The sequence below is a fragment of the Heloderma suspectum genome, chromosome 7 (assembly GCF_057233095.1).
Source record: "Heloderma suspectum isolate Gila_16-S chromosome 7, 16-S_ref, whole genome shotgun sequence".
Lineage (NCBI taxonomy): Eukaryota > Metazoa > Chordata > Lepidosauria > Squamata > Helodermatidae > Heloderma > Heloderma suspectum.
This window is the reverse complement of record NC_139464.1, coordinates 125,534,228-125,552,072: the sequence shown is the minus strand read 5'-3', so window position 1 is coordinate 125,552,072 and position 17,845 is coordinate 125,534,228. Positions and strand designations below refer to the sequence as shown.

The window sequence follows — 17,845 nt, the reverse complement described above, 5'->3', positions numbered from 1 at the left end:
AAAGGGGAAATTTCTGTTGAGCTGAAGGAAGCATGAAATTCTTGTGTGTGGTGGGGGGGGACTTACTTTAATGTCAAATATAATATGAAGTGGCAAGGGCTTTTTTCTTTAATGTCTTTCTAAACTTTAAGCCAAGTTTAAAGTCTGCCTCCAATTCACACTTCATGAACCAACATGTAGTTATCCTTCGGAATTCGTATTTTTCTGAATTTACAATTAAAAATGAATACAAAATGCATATATTAGGGAAATGTGTGCACAAAAATGTGTAAATTAGTGAAAATAATATACAGTTGCTTGCAAAAAGTGTGTATATTAGGCTTGCACAAATGGTGTATAAAATGTATACATTAATAATAATAATAATAATAATAATAATAATAATAACAACATTTCTATACTAGCCCATAGCTGAAGCTCTCTGGGTGGTTTATAGAAATTCTGTACATTACATTAGGAGAAATCCACACAAAAATGCATACAAATGTGCAGTGTGTTGTTTTTTAAAGCAAGCATGTGGAAACAGTATGGAATAAAAGACTGGAAAAATGAGGAATTGAGAGAAACCAAAATTGACAGATTTGTCAATCCCTAGTTTAGGCTTTTACGAATGTATTTTTAGTTCCGTTTTCTTTATTATCATGTCCTTGCAGATTACATCTGTGCACCTCAGTTTACAGTGCCTTGATATACTTTTCTAACACCCCCAAACTAGCAGCATTATATTCTTCTTGTACGAGAACAGCTCCTCCATTTGTGGGGCTTCATGTTTCATGCTGGGCTTCTGGCTGTTGGACTACAGATGCCAGCTCTGCTTTTAATGATTTCAGAGCTTTGATCAAACTTGTCTGAGGAGAATGGAGACACTGAGAGCTACAACAGTTGATACAAATGCTGCTGCAAAATAACTGTCATCGGACTGTCACTATTATCCTCATCTTTTATTTGTGCCTGAGGGATGTTTGATCCAACAGGACTCTGCTTGATTATCTGTTTTCAACGGACGAGACAGATCAAAATATAAGGTGATTTCTACTGTGCTTATGGTATGTAAACATTTTAAAAGAAATGCGTTAAGATTGAGAGAGAAGAAAGGATACAGATCAACCAATGGCATTCATCTACTGCTTTCAGGATTAAATAAACAGTCAAAATTCACCCACAATGAACCAAATTTGCTTCAGTAGTCCTATTGGACAAAACCTTTGGTATGATCAGGAAACAGAATCCAGGATGGGGCTATGTTCATAGGAACAGATTCAGTTCTACATAGTTGGAAATAGTAGGGACAGGTAATAGGATGAGCTCCCAGCTCAACAGTGTCACCAAGGGTACCTTTTTACTTCCTTTTATTCAAGTGAATGGCTACTGTTCATTTCTGTGGGAATGTGAAAAGGACAGCTAGCACCTGGGGGTGGGGTCAGACTAGCTGTTTGGCTTAGGCAGGGGACTGCGGTCCTACGGGGGCATGAGCTTCACTGGAGGAAGGGCTGGAGCTCTCCATCTCCATCCTTCCACTCTCAAGCTTGATCATATGTTTATTTATAATATTTATGTCTCGCCTTTCTGTCTGACAACAGGCCTCCCTTCATATATTCAGCTAAAATGTCCAGGCAAAATTAGAAAAAACATCATGCCCAGAACATTTTTTCACGATTAACGCTGTACTAACTATTCCCTTCTTCTGATGCTCACTGTAACAGTCACTTGCTTCACCTCAACAAACTCATCATGCTGCCCCTTTATTCCCTTTGCAGCTGCTACTTCTTAGCCCTGTCCTTATAAGCCTCATTTGCCCAGGCTGCCATTTAATCCTATTGGCCGTGATGACCTATGTGGTTTTAAAGGCCAGTGTGGGGAAATGAGTCCAAGGACAGTAAAAATGCCACACCCAAGAATATCATAGAGACCACACAGATGTGTTGTTCACTGGTGCCAAAAATGGCTGAAAAGAGAAGGCCCTTTCCAGAACAGACAGATATAAACAAGCAACAAGGCGAGTAGTTTTGGCCTAGCCTTAGAACTGACATCTGAGAGCAATTTTTGCAGCTCTTTTTTTTCTGGATTTTTGTCTCGATTTTCCCTGGATTACCCCAATCTGGGTTAGTAGAAAACAAGATCTGTCCACACAGAAACTGGATATTAGCCACATTTTGGGTTTTATGAAGGACTCAGTACCATCCTCTCCAGCAAAGGAGATCGTTACCTGTCGTGGTGCTGGAGCTTGAGCACCTCAATGACACCATGAGCTAAACTGGCAAATAGAGGGAGAAAACGTGGAGGCAGTGACAGACTTTGTCTTTCTAGGCGCAAAGATTACTGCAGACGCTGACTGCAGCCGGGAAATCAGAAGACCTTTACTTCTTGGGAGGAGAGCAATGACAAATCTTGATGAAATAGTTAAGAGCAGGGACATCACACTGACAACACAGGTCCGCATAGTTCAAGCAATGGTATTCCCCGTAGTAACCTATGGCTGCGAGAGCTGGACCATAAGGAAGGCTGAGCGAAGGAAGATGGATGCTTTTGAACTGGGGTGCTGGAGGAAAATTCTGAGAGTGCCTTGGACTGCCAGAAGATCAAACCAGTCCATACTCCAGGAAATAAAGCTCACTTGAGGGAACGATATTAAAGGCAAAACTGAAGTACTTTAGCCACATAATGAGAAGACAGGACACCCTGGAGAAGATGCTGATGCTAGGGAAAGTGGAAGGCAAAAGGAAGAGGGGCCGACCAAGGGCAAGGTGGATGGATGATATTCTGGAGGTGACGGACTCGACCTTGGGGGAGCTGGGGGTGGTGACGGCCGACAGGAAGCTCTGGCGTGGGCTGGTCCATGGAGTCACGAAGAGTCGGAAGCGACTGAGCAAATAAACAACAAACAATACCATCCTAGCAAAGATCCTCCATTAGTAGATGAAACAGGGGGGCTGCATTGTTGGCACTTTTTTCCCTTTACAGTTTATTTTCTCCAGCATTTTTGATCACTTAAATAGAAGTCTCTCTGAGCTTTTAAAATATGTTGTTCACATCTGTTTTATGTAAAGGTTAATTGACCATTTTCAATAATAGCCCCTGTGCTTTAATCCTTGTAGAGAGGTAAAAGTTCTCTTAATTAAATTAACCTGTGAGCTCTATTATCTCAGGAGCTCCACTGACTTTTATTTCTTAAAAGTGGAACTTGCTGATATATGGACAGGCAACAGCAAGGAATGATCTTGAAGCTGACTTCCCCAAACTGGGGTTTTGTTACAGCAATTACTGTGGCTACGTATGGATGGGCATCCCATCTTTTATTTAGTGGCACATGAACAGAACAAAAAGAAAGCGGGGAGAGAAAATGGAGGGCGAAGAGGTGCTGACATTTTGACCTTCAAATGAAGGATAGTTTTCAGCACTAAACAAATTCTATAATTATCCACCATATAATTTGGCAACCTAAGCCTTCATTTAGGGTCATGTTGAAGAATTAGCTTGAGGACTGATCTGGGGGGGGGGGAACACTTTATACAGTGTTTCCCAAGACCTCTTATGGATGAGACATGTTTTCTTTCTGAATTAAAACGGGAAGCACACTTCACTGTTATATCCCAAAAGCTATATTATTATACCGAGGAGCCCACACACTGATCTGGATGTGCCTCCTGGCTGGCAAGAGACCAGCCCAGAGCAGTGACTCATTCATGCAGCCACCACTGTGGGCATGTGCTGTGTCTGATGCTGTCGCATGTCTATACCAGGAGTGCTGAACAGCCAATCGCATCCAATACATACATGCAATGAAATCAGGCCTGGTGTGAGCACTGTCGCAGCCACTGGGGTGCGTGTGCCCTGTCGAGGCCCTCTGGGGCTGATGCCGACCTTGCCAGGGCCGCTGCTGCTGTTTCCTAGCACTGCCTCTGGTGTCCACGCCCACTTGGCCCCCTGCCAGTGCAGCAGTCACGCAGCAAGGCCCAGGAGAGGCTTCCTTGGCAGTGCTGACAGCACATAAATGCAATGGGAGCTGAGTCAGTGACTGCTTGGCATGGGAGACCGGCATAGCTCATCTCCCACAGTGGAATGCCCAGCACTGCTTGGTTCCCATCTTATTACTGCCGAGCCTCTGCTGGCCCAGCACATCTATGGAAGGAGATGGCTGGCGGCTGTACCACCACCAGGGATCGCAGGGAGTAGGAAGCAATGCTGGAAGGAGGACGGCCACAGAGGCTTAATGGTACCAGGTGGGGCCCACAGGCAGCACTATGTAGAGGGCCCACATAAGCCTGGCACTGGCTCTGAATGGAGTCTCCCATCCCAGCTGGAAGCTGATAGGAAAGAAGCAAGGCCAGAGCAGTGACTCATGCAGAGATGGAAAAGGCAGCCTCCTATGTAAGCGCATAGATGCTTTGATAGTCTGATTTATTAATTCCCCATGGGACACAGTAGTTCCTGCATGACTTATAAGTCTGCAGCCACACACAGTTTGAGAGTTGCCTTTTTTAACATAATAGGCACAATCTGAATGTGCCAAGTTAGGCACTTTTAGGTCCCCATTGGTTTCAATGGAGAGCTATGCAGATGCGTTTACATTTCTCCTGTTGCAATCAACAGGACTTAAAAACACTTTAAATTGGACAATTTATCTAAATATATTTTAGAGGGAAGATCACTCTCATAAACAAGGTGTCATTAGAGGTCTTAAGCATGATTTAATATATTTTATTTATCTCTGCAAAATGAAAAGAAATGAAAGTGAAATGAAAGAAAGTGAAATGAAAAGAAAATCCGATGCTGTAAAGAACAATATTATTTAGGAACCTGGAATGTCAGAAAAATGAATCAAGGTAAGCTGGAGGTGGTCAAACATGAGATGGCAAGATTGAACATCGACATCTTGGGAATCAGCGAACTAAAATGGACAAGCATGGGCGAATTTAATTCAAGTGACCATCATATCTACTACTGTGGGCAAGAATCCCTTAGAAGAAATGGAGTAGCACTCATAGTCAACAAAAGGGTGGGAAAAGCAGTACTGGGGTACAATCTCAAAAACAATAGAATGATCTCAGTACGAATCCAAGGCAAACCATTCAACATCACAGTAATTCAAGTCTATGCCCCAACCACTGATGCTGAAGAAGCTGAGGTTGATCGGTTCTATGAAGACCTACAACACCTTCTAGAACTAACACCAAAAAAAGATGTCCTCTTCATCATAGGGGATTGGAATGCTAAAGTAGGAAGTCAAGAAATCACCGGGATAACAGGCAGGCATGGCCTTGGTGTACAAAATGAAGCAGGACAAAAGCTAATAGAGTTTTGCCAAGAGAACACACTGATCATAGCAAACACTCTTTTCCAACAGCACAAGAGACGACTCTACACATGGACATCACCAGATGGTCAATATCGAAATCAGATTGATTATGTCCTTTGCAGCCAAAGATGGAGAAGCTCCATACAGTCAGTAAAAACAAGACCTGGAGCTGACCGTGGCTCAGATCATGAGCTGCTTCTTGCAAAATTTCGGCTGAAATTGAAGAACGTCGGGAAAACCACTAAACCGTTCAGGTATGACCTAAATCATATCCCTTATGAATATACAGTGGAGGTGAGGAATAGATTTAAGGGATTAGACCTGATAGACAGAGTGCCTGAGGAACTATGGGCGGAGGTCCATAACATTGTTCAGGAGGCAGCAACTCAATCCATCCCAAAGAAAAAGAAATGCAAGAAAGCCAAGTGGCTGTCTGATGAGGCTTTACAAGTAGCTGAGGAAAGAAGGGAAGCGAAAAGCAAGGGAGAAAGGGGAAGATATATCCAACTGAATGCAGAGTTCCGGAGAATAGCAAGGAGAGACAAGAAGGCCTTCTTAAATGAACAATGCAAAGAAATCGAGGAAAACAATAGAATGGGAAAGACTAGAGATCTCTTCAAGAAAATCGGAGATATCAAGGGGACATTTTGTGCAAGGACGGGCATCATAAAAGACAAAGAAGGCAGGGACCTAACAGAAGCAGATGAGATTAAGAAGAGGTGGAAAGAATACACAGAAGAACTATACAGGAAAGATCTGAATGTCCCTGATAGCCATGATAGTGCGGTCACTGAACTTGAGCCGGACATCCTTGAGAGTGAAGTCAAGTGGGCCTTAGGAAGCATTAGTAACAACAAAGCTAGCGGAGATGACAGTATTCCAGCTGAGCTATTTAAAATCCTAAAAGATGATGCTGTTAAAGTGCTGCATTCAATATGCCAACAAATTTGGAACACTCAACAATGGCCACAAGACTGGAAAAGGTCAGTTTACATTCCAGTTCCAAAGAAGGGCAATGCCAAAGAGTGTTCAAACTACCGCACAATTGCGCTCATTTCACATGCCAGCAAGGTGATGCTCAAAATCCTACAAGCTAGGCTTCAGCAGTATGTGAACCGAGAACTACCGGAAGTACAAGCTGGGTTTCAAAGAGGCAGAGGAACTAGAGATCAAATCGCCAACATTCGCTGCATCATGGAGAAAGCAAGAGAATTCCAGAAAAATGTCTATTTCTGCTTCATTGACTACGCTAAAGCCTTTGATTGTATGGATCACAACAAACTGTGGCAAATTCTGAAAGAGATGGGGGTACCAGACCATCTTACCAGTCTCCTGAGAAACCTGTATGAGGGTCAAGAAGCAACAGTAAGAACCAGACATGGAACAACTGAGTGGTTCAAAATTGGGAAAGGAGTACGACAAGGCTGCATATTGTCACCCTGCTTATTTAACTTATATGCAGAGTATATCATGAGAAATGCCGGGTTGGATGAATCAGAGGTCAGAATTAAGATTGCTGGGAGAATTATCAACAACCTCAGATACGCAGACGATACCACCCTAATGGCAGAAAGCAAAGAGGATCTAAAGAGCCTCTTGTTGAGGGTGAAAGAGGAGAGTGCAAAAGCTGGTTTGAAACTCAACATTAAGAAAACTAAGATCATGGCATCTGGCCCCATCACTTCCTGGCATATAAAAGGGGAAGAAATGGAAGCAGTGACAGATTTTTTTTCTTGGGCTCCAAGATCACCGCAGACGGTGACTGTAGCCATGAAATTAAAAGATGCTTGCTCCTTGGGAGGAAAGCTATGGCCAACCTAGACAGCATAGTAAGAAGCAGAGACATCACCTTGCCGACAAAGGTCCGTCTAATCAAAGCTATGGTTTTCCCAGTAGTAATGTATGGCTGTGAGAGCTGGACTATAAGGAAGGCTGAGCACCGAAGAATTGATGCTTTCGAACTGTGGTGCTGGAGAAGACTCTTACGAGTCCCCTGGACTGCAAGGGGGTCAAATCAGTCCATCCTAAAGGAAATCAACCCTGAGTGCTCATTGGAAGGACAGAGACTGAAGCTGAAGCTCCAATATTTTGGCCACCTAATGCGAAGGGAAAACTCCCTGGAAAAGACCCTGATGCTGGGAAAGACTGAAGGCAAAAGGAGAAGGGGATGGCAGAGGATGAGATGGCTAGATAGCATCACCGATGCAATGAATATGAACTTGAGCACACTCCGGGAGAGAGCGCAGGACAGGAAGGCCTGGCATGCTATGGTCCATGGGGTCACGAAGAGTCGGACACGACTGAACGACTGAACAACAACAATTTATCTCTGCAGTTGATTCCAATTTCCACAAAATTTCAAGTGGTGCTAACTTAAGAGGAAGGAGGGAGCAATCGTATGGGGATAGGCAGCTGCCTGCAAACTTGGAGGTGACCACCTATCCAATGAAAAGTGGGTGGAGCCTGGAGGGGATCTTCTCCGTGCTCCAGCCGCCCTGCATTTGCGACTAGACAGCTGATTTCAGCTGTCCAGCTGCAGGATATCAGAGTGGAGGGAGGCCGGATGATGCATAGGAAGCGCCGCATCAGCACTTCTGCACTCCCCACCCCTCCCTGGCCCCAGGAATGCCCCCCTTTGCCCCGCTCTGCACTGCTCTTCTAAGTTCAGAGCCAGGGACGATCCACACCGCCTACAAGGCAGCAGGAGGGGGGACAAGGCGGTTTTCTGGGAACCGACCTCGGCGCGCACCCTATGGCTGTCTAGCCACTGTCTCGTGGCCATAGGATTCTGCCCTAAGTGTGTAAATAAAGCCCCAGATTAGGATGTGTCCTTATTAAGTAGGTTACTTTATTGTAGGGCCAAACTAGAAGCAACTTTTGTCACCTAGTTTGTTCTCACATAGTTTATTTATTAAAAATATTACCTTGCACACCCACCCCACCCCAGGCAAGCTGGATTGGGAGCATGGTGTGTGTGTGTGTGTGGTGGGGGGCTATATGCTTTTGTCCCCTACTGCCCTCATTGGAATCATCCCCCCACCCTGTTACCATCCTCCCTGCTATTCCCAATGGGAGAAAAGTCCCCATGGGTACTACTGCACATAGCAGGCATTGGAAAGGGGCAATTCTGGCCAGGGCCAACTCAGGGGCAAGGGCTTAAATCTGCCCTCCTCCATGCCACAGTCCTGACCTGCCTTCCCCTCCTTCCCATGCTGGCGATTTATTTTTTTTTAAGGAACTGCAAGGGGATGACAAAAGTCTCATTTTGTTTGGCCCGTATTTTATCGTGATCCAAATCATCATGCAAAATATTCCTATTTAGCAATGTGTTAATGTAAGAAGTCAATACAAAGGATAGCTACTTACATGTTTTACAGCAGGTGTTGTCAATGTTTGCAATTTTACCCTAAAAAGAGAACACATGTCATCTGAGACAAAAACAACACCCTCTTGCTCTCACTCTTGCTCACATACAAACACTTTCTTTCGCAATCTACACTGCACTTTTTGGATAGCAGAAGATTTTTGAACTTGTGATAGCTAATAGTGGAACTAGGAGCCACACTGATGTTGGAGATCTGTTTGTTTTTGCTAAAATTGGCCACTCTGCCTAATTTGGACTGGGGCAATGGTGTGTGCGCGTGTGGTGGGGGGAGTTGCTACCGTGATGTAGCTCCAGTCCAAATTATCCCCCACAGAACAGCTATTAGCCACAATGCAGAACACACACAGGTTCCTCCTACTGTGATTTGAATTGGGGCTGCAGTGAAGGGGTGTCATGTCCCCTGGTTCTGGTTTCCAATTTAACCTGCAGAGTGCTCAGATTCAGATGGGGCACAGCTGGCCCCACTTCCCAGGGAGCTCTTGATGCCCCTTTATATGTCTTCTTGGCCTGAGGATGTGGCTGGTCAACGCCCAACTCCGAGGATGGCTTGCCAGGGGCTTCTCTTGTCCCTCAGCCACGCAGGAGGGGGGCTGCAAAAACAGACACCGCCCTTCAGAACTACAAGCGGCATCCAGCAGGGGTGGAGCTACTGAAAGACCCAGGGCGGGTTTCCACGCTGCCAGCTTCACTTTGTTTGCCACCTGGTTGCGATGTTTCCCAGATTGCATCTGCTCCTTTTCCTGTTTCCGCAGCCCGTAAAGACCCGGCTTCTCATTGCTGTAGCCTGGGGCTCCGTGCAGTTTCCACTGAGCTCTAGTTGAAGTATTTTCTTGATGGCTGGGTGGAGTCTGGGCTGGGTCTGAGGACCTCATCCGTGTTCCTGCCGCCTCCTCTTGCTGAGTCCCTGCTCCCTCTCCCCCTTCGCTGACAGAAGCATGCTTCCGGGTTGGGTGGGGGGATGGGAAGTGAACGTCGTCAGACTGGCAGGGGCTGCTGAACCAGTCAGAGAGACTCCCCCTCCAGGCTCTACTCCCCTCAATGGCAATCTTGGGAACAAGCCTCACTGGCCACAACAGGAGTTACTTCTGCTGAGAAAATGCTTGTCTCAACACCCTTGACTCTGTCTCTCTCCCTGTGCCTCTGCATGTATCAGGCAAAAGGGCCAAACATTAAATGTCAAAACCTGATGTCTCTGCCTGCAGCTCTGCATATATGAGGTGAAGGGACCAAATGTCAAAACCTGACTGCTAGCTCTCTCTGAGTTGTGGTTTCTCTTCATCTATGGGGCCAAATAATACCAGTCAAATACCTGCCGCACAAGTAGGGGTGGCAGAGAAGTCCGCCACGGATTCCAGTGAGGCCGGATTCTTTAGAATCCAGCCCCCCAGAATCCATGGTGGAACGGCCTCCTGCCCCCTCCCGCAGAATCCCCCCGGGACAGAACTTACCTGGGGCGGATGCAGCAGTTCCGGTGGCAGCTCCGGTGGCTCCGGCGGCTTGTCTCCTACTTACTCTACGTAAGTATTTACGTAGCCTATCACGGCTTAGTGATAGTGTCTCCTCAGATTAGTGTCTCCTCAGAAGTAACTCCCATTGTGCTCAATGGGGCTTGCCCCCTGAATGCCCACATCAGAGTTTACAGACATCCCCCTCAATTGAAATGGCACAGTTTAAAGCCCAAATGCCCTAAGTGCTCTAAAGTGCGACCTCGAGGCTCCAATTCCCCATTGTTTGGTTTACAGCCTTCGGAAGTAACTACTTCACACCTTCCTTATAGAGTTCCTGTGGTAAGAAAGGGGGCTGGTTTCCCATCCCTGTGCCCCCCCCTTTCCCAGCACAAGCATATGGGTGTCTACTTGGAAGTATATCCCATTGTGGTCAATGAGGCTTGCTCCTAAAATGCAGGTGCATCTGGACTTTCAGGGGAAAGGAGAAAGGGGGGGAGGGGGAAGCCTCTCTTATTGGTTGAGCAGCCCCTGCCGGTCAGATGACGTTTGCTCCACACACACACACACCCCCGGAAGTATGTTCTGTGAAGCGATTTTTACTGGTGCAGAGCACTCACTCATGGAGCCCTGCATGGACCAAATCACAGCAAAGCTGATTCCTTTTAAGACATCCGGTACCCCTCCATTCGCTTCGCCTTCCGCTGTCGTGGAGACACAGTCTGGGTGGGTCTCCATTTCAATCAATAGAAAATGAAAATGAATGTAATTAAAATGAAAGGAAAATTAAACAAATGTACTTAAAAGAAAGGTAAAGCAAAAGAAATGGGGCTAGCAGCCATAAAAATGATAATGAATGACAACAGAAGTCAATAAAGTTGCCCTCTTTCTTATATCTACCATGCCATTCCCCGCTTCTTTTTCTCTCTCCCTCAGTGTCAAAGTCTAAATCCCTTGGAGCAGGAACTTCTTTTTTGTTTATGATACCTTGTAAAGTGCCATGTACAGAAACGGTGCTGTGATAATACTAATAGTAATACTGCTAATAATAATAAGTTGAAACCTGTCCAACAAGGCTCTTGGTTCACTACTTACTCCTGTAGCCAGGCATTTATTAGAGTCGAATGGCGGACAACCAGTGACTCTTTTTTCCCAGATGAAGTCTCCTTTCATGTTGACTTTGCAAGAATGGCTGTCACAGCCATCTTGGATCGTCTCATTTGGCTGTAAAGATTGCAGAACGTATAGTTAATGCAATTTTAATAGGCCACAGATTTTTGCTGTTTTTATCAAAGCTACTTAAATGAGTAGATGAACGTCTGACGGCCACGCTCACAGATTTACCAACCAGTGATTATTCACTGTATGTGGATGTGGAACAGAGACACGCACATGGACATGCACTCCCGGCCTCACATGTGAGGTATAATATGGGGGAATAGCCTATTCCTCCCCCTCCTTCTTTTGAAGCTGAAGGGTAATGGGAACTGGGCATGTGTGCTTGGGGAATGCATCACATGTTAAGTTGTATGCATGATGTAGGGCTGAACAGGGTTCCACTACCCCCCTACACGTGCAGAATATTTTTCTAGTAAATGTGTGAACTAGCCCTTATTATCCATGTCCAACCCACAGACTAAGAATCGAAGCAATGCAATAACAGACAATCTAATATATTCCGTGACGGAGCAGAATTACGGAGCACGGTAAAAGCCTGCACCACACTTGCTCCCAGTGACCCCAATCGCTCCTCACAGCAGTGGGGAAACAGCAATCTGGGTGAGAATCGCTGGGGTGGGAGAAGGTCAGCCCACCCCACCCCATCCCCAGCGATCCTAATGGAGAACACTGATTGCAGTGGGGAAGCAGCCATTTGTTCTCTAACACCCAGTTGGCGGGGAAAGTGGTTGGGGCACCTGGAGCTCTGTGGGCTGCACGTATGTGCCCACACGTGCTTTCAAGGGTGCGGATTGTTTTCCCATTCCAATGCGAAGGAAGCCATTAATTACGGGAAACCCAAGATGTGCATATTCATCCCATTGCCCTTGCCTCTGTCCCTGTTTCTCTGTCGCCAACTCCTCCTCTGTCAAAATGAGACTGTAAGTGGGACGTATTCTGTCATTTCTTTTAGTATGCCCCATTGTAAATTCCTCAGACCAGGGACCTGTCTTTCTTCGTTGTGTTTTATGGCACTTTATAAATAATAAATAATAACACTTCCAGGGCACAAAAAACAGGCAACTTGTTGCCTTCTCATTTTGAATTTTAGATGAGAATAATTATCTTGCAGAAGCCCAGTTCTTGCCAATGGGATATATGCTGGAGAGTGAGTGGAGACTTTCCTGACTAATTGCATTCACACAGCATTGCAGGAATGTGGCACTGTTGGTAAAAGGAGAGGAACGGCACTGCAAACATCTTAGGACAGACATACGAAATAAACTGACCTTCAGGTACAGAATGGTTCTGTCCTTCAGCTGTATGGCACACACAGTTGGCAAACATTTACCACAGCAAGATCCAGATACTTTTTCCATCCTGTAATTCTGCAATGAAAGAAAGCAAACCGTTTCTCTGAATCCCAGGCCTAACATGGACATTGAATTAATCTGTTAAGTGCAATGACACTGGCCCAGTTCATTCTAGCATAGTAGTCTCTGAATAAATGCCTCCATGTGGTGGGACTGAAGGTGAAAAATCTGTGACCAAGTAGGCATATGATTACAGAGAATCTCAAAGACATTCTAACATCAATGGCATCTCTCTTGGCCGCTCCTAGAGGAAGACATTTCAAGTCATCCACCTTAACAATCTGGTTACCAGGTATGAAGGAACAGAACTACCTTCTCATTTTGTATGTAGTTTGATTTGTGTATTACGGGGCTAATGTTTCTCAGCAAGCATTGCTCAAATGTAGAATCCAAAAGGTTAAAGGTTCAGTTAATGTTCCACTAGGTCTAGGTGCTACCAAGTCTAAGACATTAGAGAAAACTGGAGGCTCAGCAGATGGTTAGCCAGATAAGGACCCCACAGAAGAGTTTTGTTTACATTGTGGTTCTGCACAGTCTGCAGTATTGGAACACAGGTTTCAGTTTTGCAAAATGCAAAAACTTTGCAAATAAAAAAAAAGTGTGCATACATTAGCAGAAGGAATTTAGAGTAAAGGTGACTCCCCATTGGCCAGTTGGAAGAGAACACGTTACCTTTTAACATATAAACAGTTGAGCAAACAAGACAGTTTTTAGAGTAGAAGAAGGCTGAAAGGAAAGAAGAATCAGAAAGGGAAAGAAAAACAGAAAGCTCCTTGGGAGAAGCTGAATGCTTGGAAAAGCTGAGAACTCTAACACTAAGATATCACTGGGAAGAACTTGGAAAATAGGGACACAGTCTAGTCAGGAATAGCTGGATGCATTCATCCTGTTTTTTCCTTACCATTTTGCTATTATGGTTTGGTTTTGTGCGTGTGCTGTAACTTTTCAGTGTTAAAACCTTCCCTAATAATAATACATTCTCAGTCAACTTTTAAAATGTTGTTGTTTAACTCTTATAGTCTCCTTTCATATTGGATTACCCACCCCACACCTAAAAGCCAAACCCCACACTACCTAAAGGTATTAACAAGAGATCCAGAAGGTTTTAAGGCTGTTTGGTGGAGGCAGCCAAGGAAAATAAAGATTTCCACCTGGTGGCAGTGGAAAACTATCAGGAAGGGAAGGGCAAATAGGAGTGGGGCACACTATTTGGCCTAATTCCCTTCCACTCATAGGCCAGGGCATAGCTGGTTTTGTGACACCAGGTTATAGGTGAAAATCAGTGCAGGGCACCACTGTGCTGAAACAGCTTTAACTATTCTGCATGGTAACATGAGAATCTGCCCTAAAAGCCATGCATTTGTTGTCATTTATAAATACCGAACTGGGAACCTGCAAGGAATTTCTTTGTCCGCCTTCCTTTCCCCCTGAATGAATGGGAGGGACCGGGCTCAGTGGAAAGTTCCTCTGAATCTAATCCTTCCCACCAACAGCTGCTTCAGGGATGTAGAGAACACTGATACCTCCCTTGGCCTCTGAAGCAACCAAGATAGAACTGGCCCTACAACTTTACATTGAATCCATAAGGTATGAAATATGGCCTTCATGCATAAACTAAATGAGCAAGGTGGAAAAGCAAATGGCCTACATAAGAAATTTTTCTTTTGAAACAAAATGTCTCCATGTCTAGTATGTGGAGGCTTGCAGTGAAATATCCTATCTGTGCTAATTCAAGTCCCCCCATGTACAGTGAGAATCCCTAGGAAGTATTGCAGGCAGCCTTAAGGAACCCGGAGATATATTGGAATCATAGACAGTCATATGCGTTACTTTTCTGAAACACTAAAGTGAAAGAAATGGGAACGAACTAGAAATACAAAAAATGTCCCTAGCAGAACTAACTTTCAATTATTTGTTTAGGCAAATTAAAGTTACTGTGATTTTTTTACAGGGGATGTGATGATCAGGGAGTTCCATTCATTTGCCAAACAGAACAAAAGCTTTTGTATCAAGAATATATGTAGCATGAACTTTATTTCTACTGAATCTTTATTTTTATTGAATTTTAGTTTTATTGAATATTATATCAATTATTATATGGAAATCTCAGCTTAGTGACATCAAGACTACATACAAGATTACAGGGTGCTCTCTAAAAATGAAGAAAATGAGGCACAGTCACTAGATTTTTGGAGCTCCCCTTATATCCATTTTGGGGATCTAGACCACTCTAGAATTTGGGCCTCATCCAAAATGGATTCATTTTTAGGCCTTTGCCATGAAAACCTTCACATCCCCACTCAACCACGAAGCTAACTGGATGACTGTCTCTTGGCCTATCCTACCTCAAAGGATTGTTGTGAGGATAAAATGGGGGGAGGGGCATCCGGTATGTTGCCTTGAATGCCTTGGAGGAAAGGTAGGATATAAATGTAATAAATATAAATAAAACCTTCCATATTGTCTCCTCTATTCCCAAACTTACTAGCTGCATTCGTGTATAACAGTAAACCATAATTTATGGTTACTTGCATGCGCGGAAATTAGCCTGTGAGGAGTGCTGGGCTCGCACATAGGCGGCAGGAGGGGAAAAAACAGGCTTCAGTTACACTTTGGCAGATTCCTGGTTTGCCATTCCATTAGACCTGGGGATTGTGGTTTATAATAAACTCCAGTTTACTAAACAAACCACAAAAACAATCCAGGGTTTGAAGTTGGCATGTTTAGAATTTATTTCAAAGCACAATTCCTGGTTTATACATAAATAATGACAAACCAGGAATCGGCTGAACTAAACTACATTCTTGTTTATTTCTTCTCCAAGCCACGTAGGAGAAGACGACGGAAGGGGGGAATGCTTCAGCCCAGCACTGGTGCAGCATATTGCAGCTCAGGGATATAACCCTACATGCTGGTTTACAGTTGTGTATGAACTCACCCACTGAGGTGGAAGGAAGGCTTCCAGGGTGGGCTCCGCCTCCCAGGTACTCTGTGGCAGAGCCTCAGGGCCTGGATGCCACTGTTCATACTCACCACAGTGTCCAGACAAGCCAAAACTAAGGGGAATGTGGACCTCGTGGTTCCTAGAATCCTTGGATGCTGCTAATACATATGTGGGGAAGCCATGCCAAAGACCCTGCGAGAAGCTTTCCTTACCTTGATCAGTTAGGGAAAGTAAAGGGAGGTTCTGAGACACATCATGCTCCTGACGATGTCCATGAGTGTGCAGTGGAACCAATGGTGCCACACACTCCCAATTGGACACAGTATAAAAACACAGTCGTTGCATGTGTCCGGTGAATATCTTCCTAATTAAGCCCTCTTAAACAGATCATTTCCAGATCATATGCAGGAGGATCCATCTATCACAAACTGCACGCAACTACACTGCATGCACCTCTAATGCAGTTTTAATAAAAAATAAAGTTCATGCTAAACAATAATGTTCTTTCTAGAAGATTATTTTTGAACAAGCTAGAAAACCCCCCACAAGGTGGCATCATCGTCAGTGTTGTTGTTGTTGTTGTTAGTTATTACATTTCTATGCTGTCCCATAGCCAAAGCTCTCTGGTCAGTTTACAAAGATTAAAAACGTTAAAAAATACAGGTATACAGAGTATGAAAATCATTTACATAAAAAACACAGACAATATACACAAAGACAACATATATCTAAAACAACGTCAGGCAACATGGGCAGGTTAGGTAAAAATGGTGGCCAAGAAGAATGAAAAAGTGTTGTGAAAAGCATACAGGCATTCTATGCGGCTGGTATGATGCGTACCATCCGCTTATCTTCTTCAGCTGCATTGCAGCAAGCAGCATTGGCAGACGTTTGCATTTCCACACCAGCTCCAGATTTAAAGGGGCATTGCAATGACGAATTGGCCATAGCTTCCCCTTCAGTGTACACAGTCCCAAACCAGGGTTTGCTACCATGTAATATGTGGAAAGGCCCTGACTTTTTCTTTTTAGCTCTTTGCGTCAGTTACATGGAATACACTGTGAGGAGTCTGTGCTCTAACATGTTCATTTCTTTATGGAAAAGCTAGTGTGGAAACCACTGACACTGGATGAGACAGCAAATAGTTAATTTATATAATCCAATTGGCACAAATCACATGTTGCATGTCTTCATGAATTTTGGCAGAGTTCATGAAGGTAAGTACATGACTTCAAACAGGGGTGTGAGTATAAAGTACACATTCTACAGCCTGGAATAGATCCCATTCAAATATCCATAGGGCTCCTGGGCCATAACACTCTCTCTTACCTTGGGGCAAGGTTCACAGGTAATTTTTCCACATGTCAGTTTGTATTTCAGATACAGTCCTCCCTGTAGGCTGCACTGACAGCTGGTGCACTGATCCAACAACACACGTTTCCCTGGCTGAAAGATCAGAACAAGTTCACAGTTTTCAGTTATTTCTTTTTCGCATTAAAAACATGAAGAACGGAACATTCATTACCAGATGAAAAAAATTAAAACCTCCACCCTCCAAACATTTCTAGAAAAGTTAGACATGAACACTTCCATTTTGAATTGTACTTGCATTCATAGCCATCCTTGACAGTTTACGCAAAATATAATGCTATGTATGAAAGGAAAACCTGTATATAAAAGAGCTATTAGTTCGCGAAATTATAAGTATAAAGATATAGCAGAGTAGTGGCATTCAGCTTTTCTTAGGCCAGGATTTAAGCGCAACTTGCAAAATGGGATCCACTTTTAATGTTTTGTCTTCAGTCCAAACCATACATTACATTGGGGTGGGCAACATATGGCCCATGGGCTGCATGCAGCCCCTACCCCCACCCATTGGGGGCCCCTGCCACCCCTGAAAAAAAGAAAAGAATTAACCCCCAAATGGCATCTGTAGCAGCAACTGAGCATGAAAATATTCAGTGCTCAATCGCTGCTACAGCGTGCGAAAAGTGGTGCTAACCATAGTATCGCTTTGTAGCACTACAGAATAGTTTGCAACCACATTTCGACGGCAAACCAGCAATTTCACTCTTTTTTTCCAGGGGGCTGCCCACCCCTGCATTATACGTAGAGGCATGTAATGGGAGTCCAATGGCTCAGTTTGATATGGGAAACTGTTCACCCCATCTACATATCTGCATGTAGATTGGGCCTTAGATGCAATAAAAGATAAAAATCATTTCTGTTTTTCCTGTGTTCTTT

General features: G+C 44.3%; 2 protein-coding genes across 2 annotated transcripts in view; one reads left to right on the top strand and one right to left on the bottom strand.

The window, feature by feature from the left end:
• The window catches only part of LOC146340307 (uncharacterized), a 77,246-nt gene extending 73,239 nt beyond the window's left edge, over positions 1-4,007 (top strand). Inside the window, exon 3 of the mRNA XM_084811408.1 lies at positions 3,870-4,007. Coding sequence (XP_084667534.1) covers positions 3,870-4,007 — 138 coding nt within the window. The remainder of the gene's footprint in view (positions 1-3,869) is intronic.
• Positions 1-17,845, bottom strand: part of VWF (von Willebrand factor) — a 273,421-nt gene that overhangs the window by 9,127 nt on the left and 246,449 nt on the right. Inside the window, exons 47-50 of the mRNA XM_084811394.1 lie at positions 16,931-17,047; positions 12,574-12,672; positions 11,222-11,350; positions 8,663-8,702 (exon numbers count right to left, since the gene is read on the bottom strand). Coding sequence (XP_084667520.1) covers positions 8,663-8,702; positions 11,222-11,350; positions 12,574-12,672; positions 16,931-17,047 — 385 coding nt within the window. The remainder of the gene's footprint in view (positions 1-8,662; positions 8,703-11,221; positions 11,351-12,573; positions 12,673-16,930; positions 17,048-17,845) is intronic.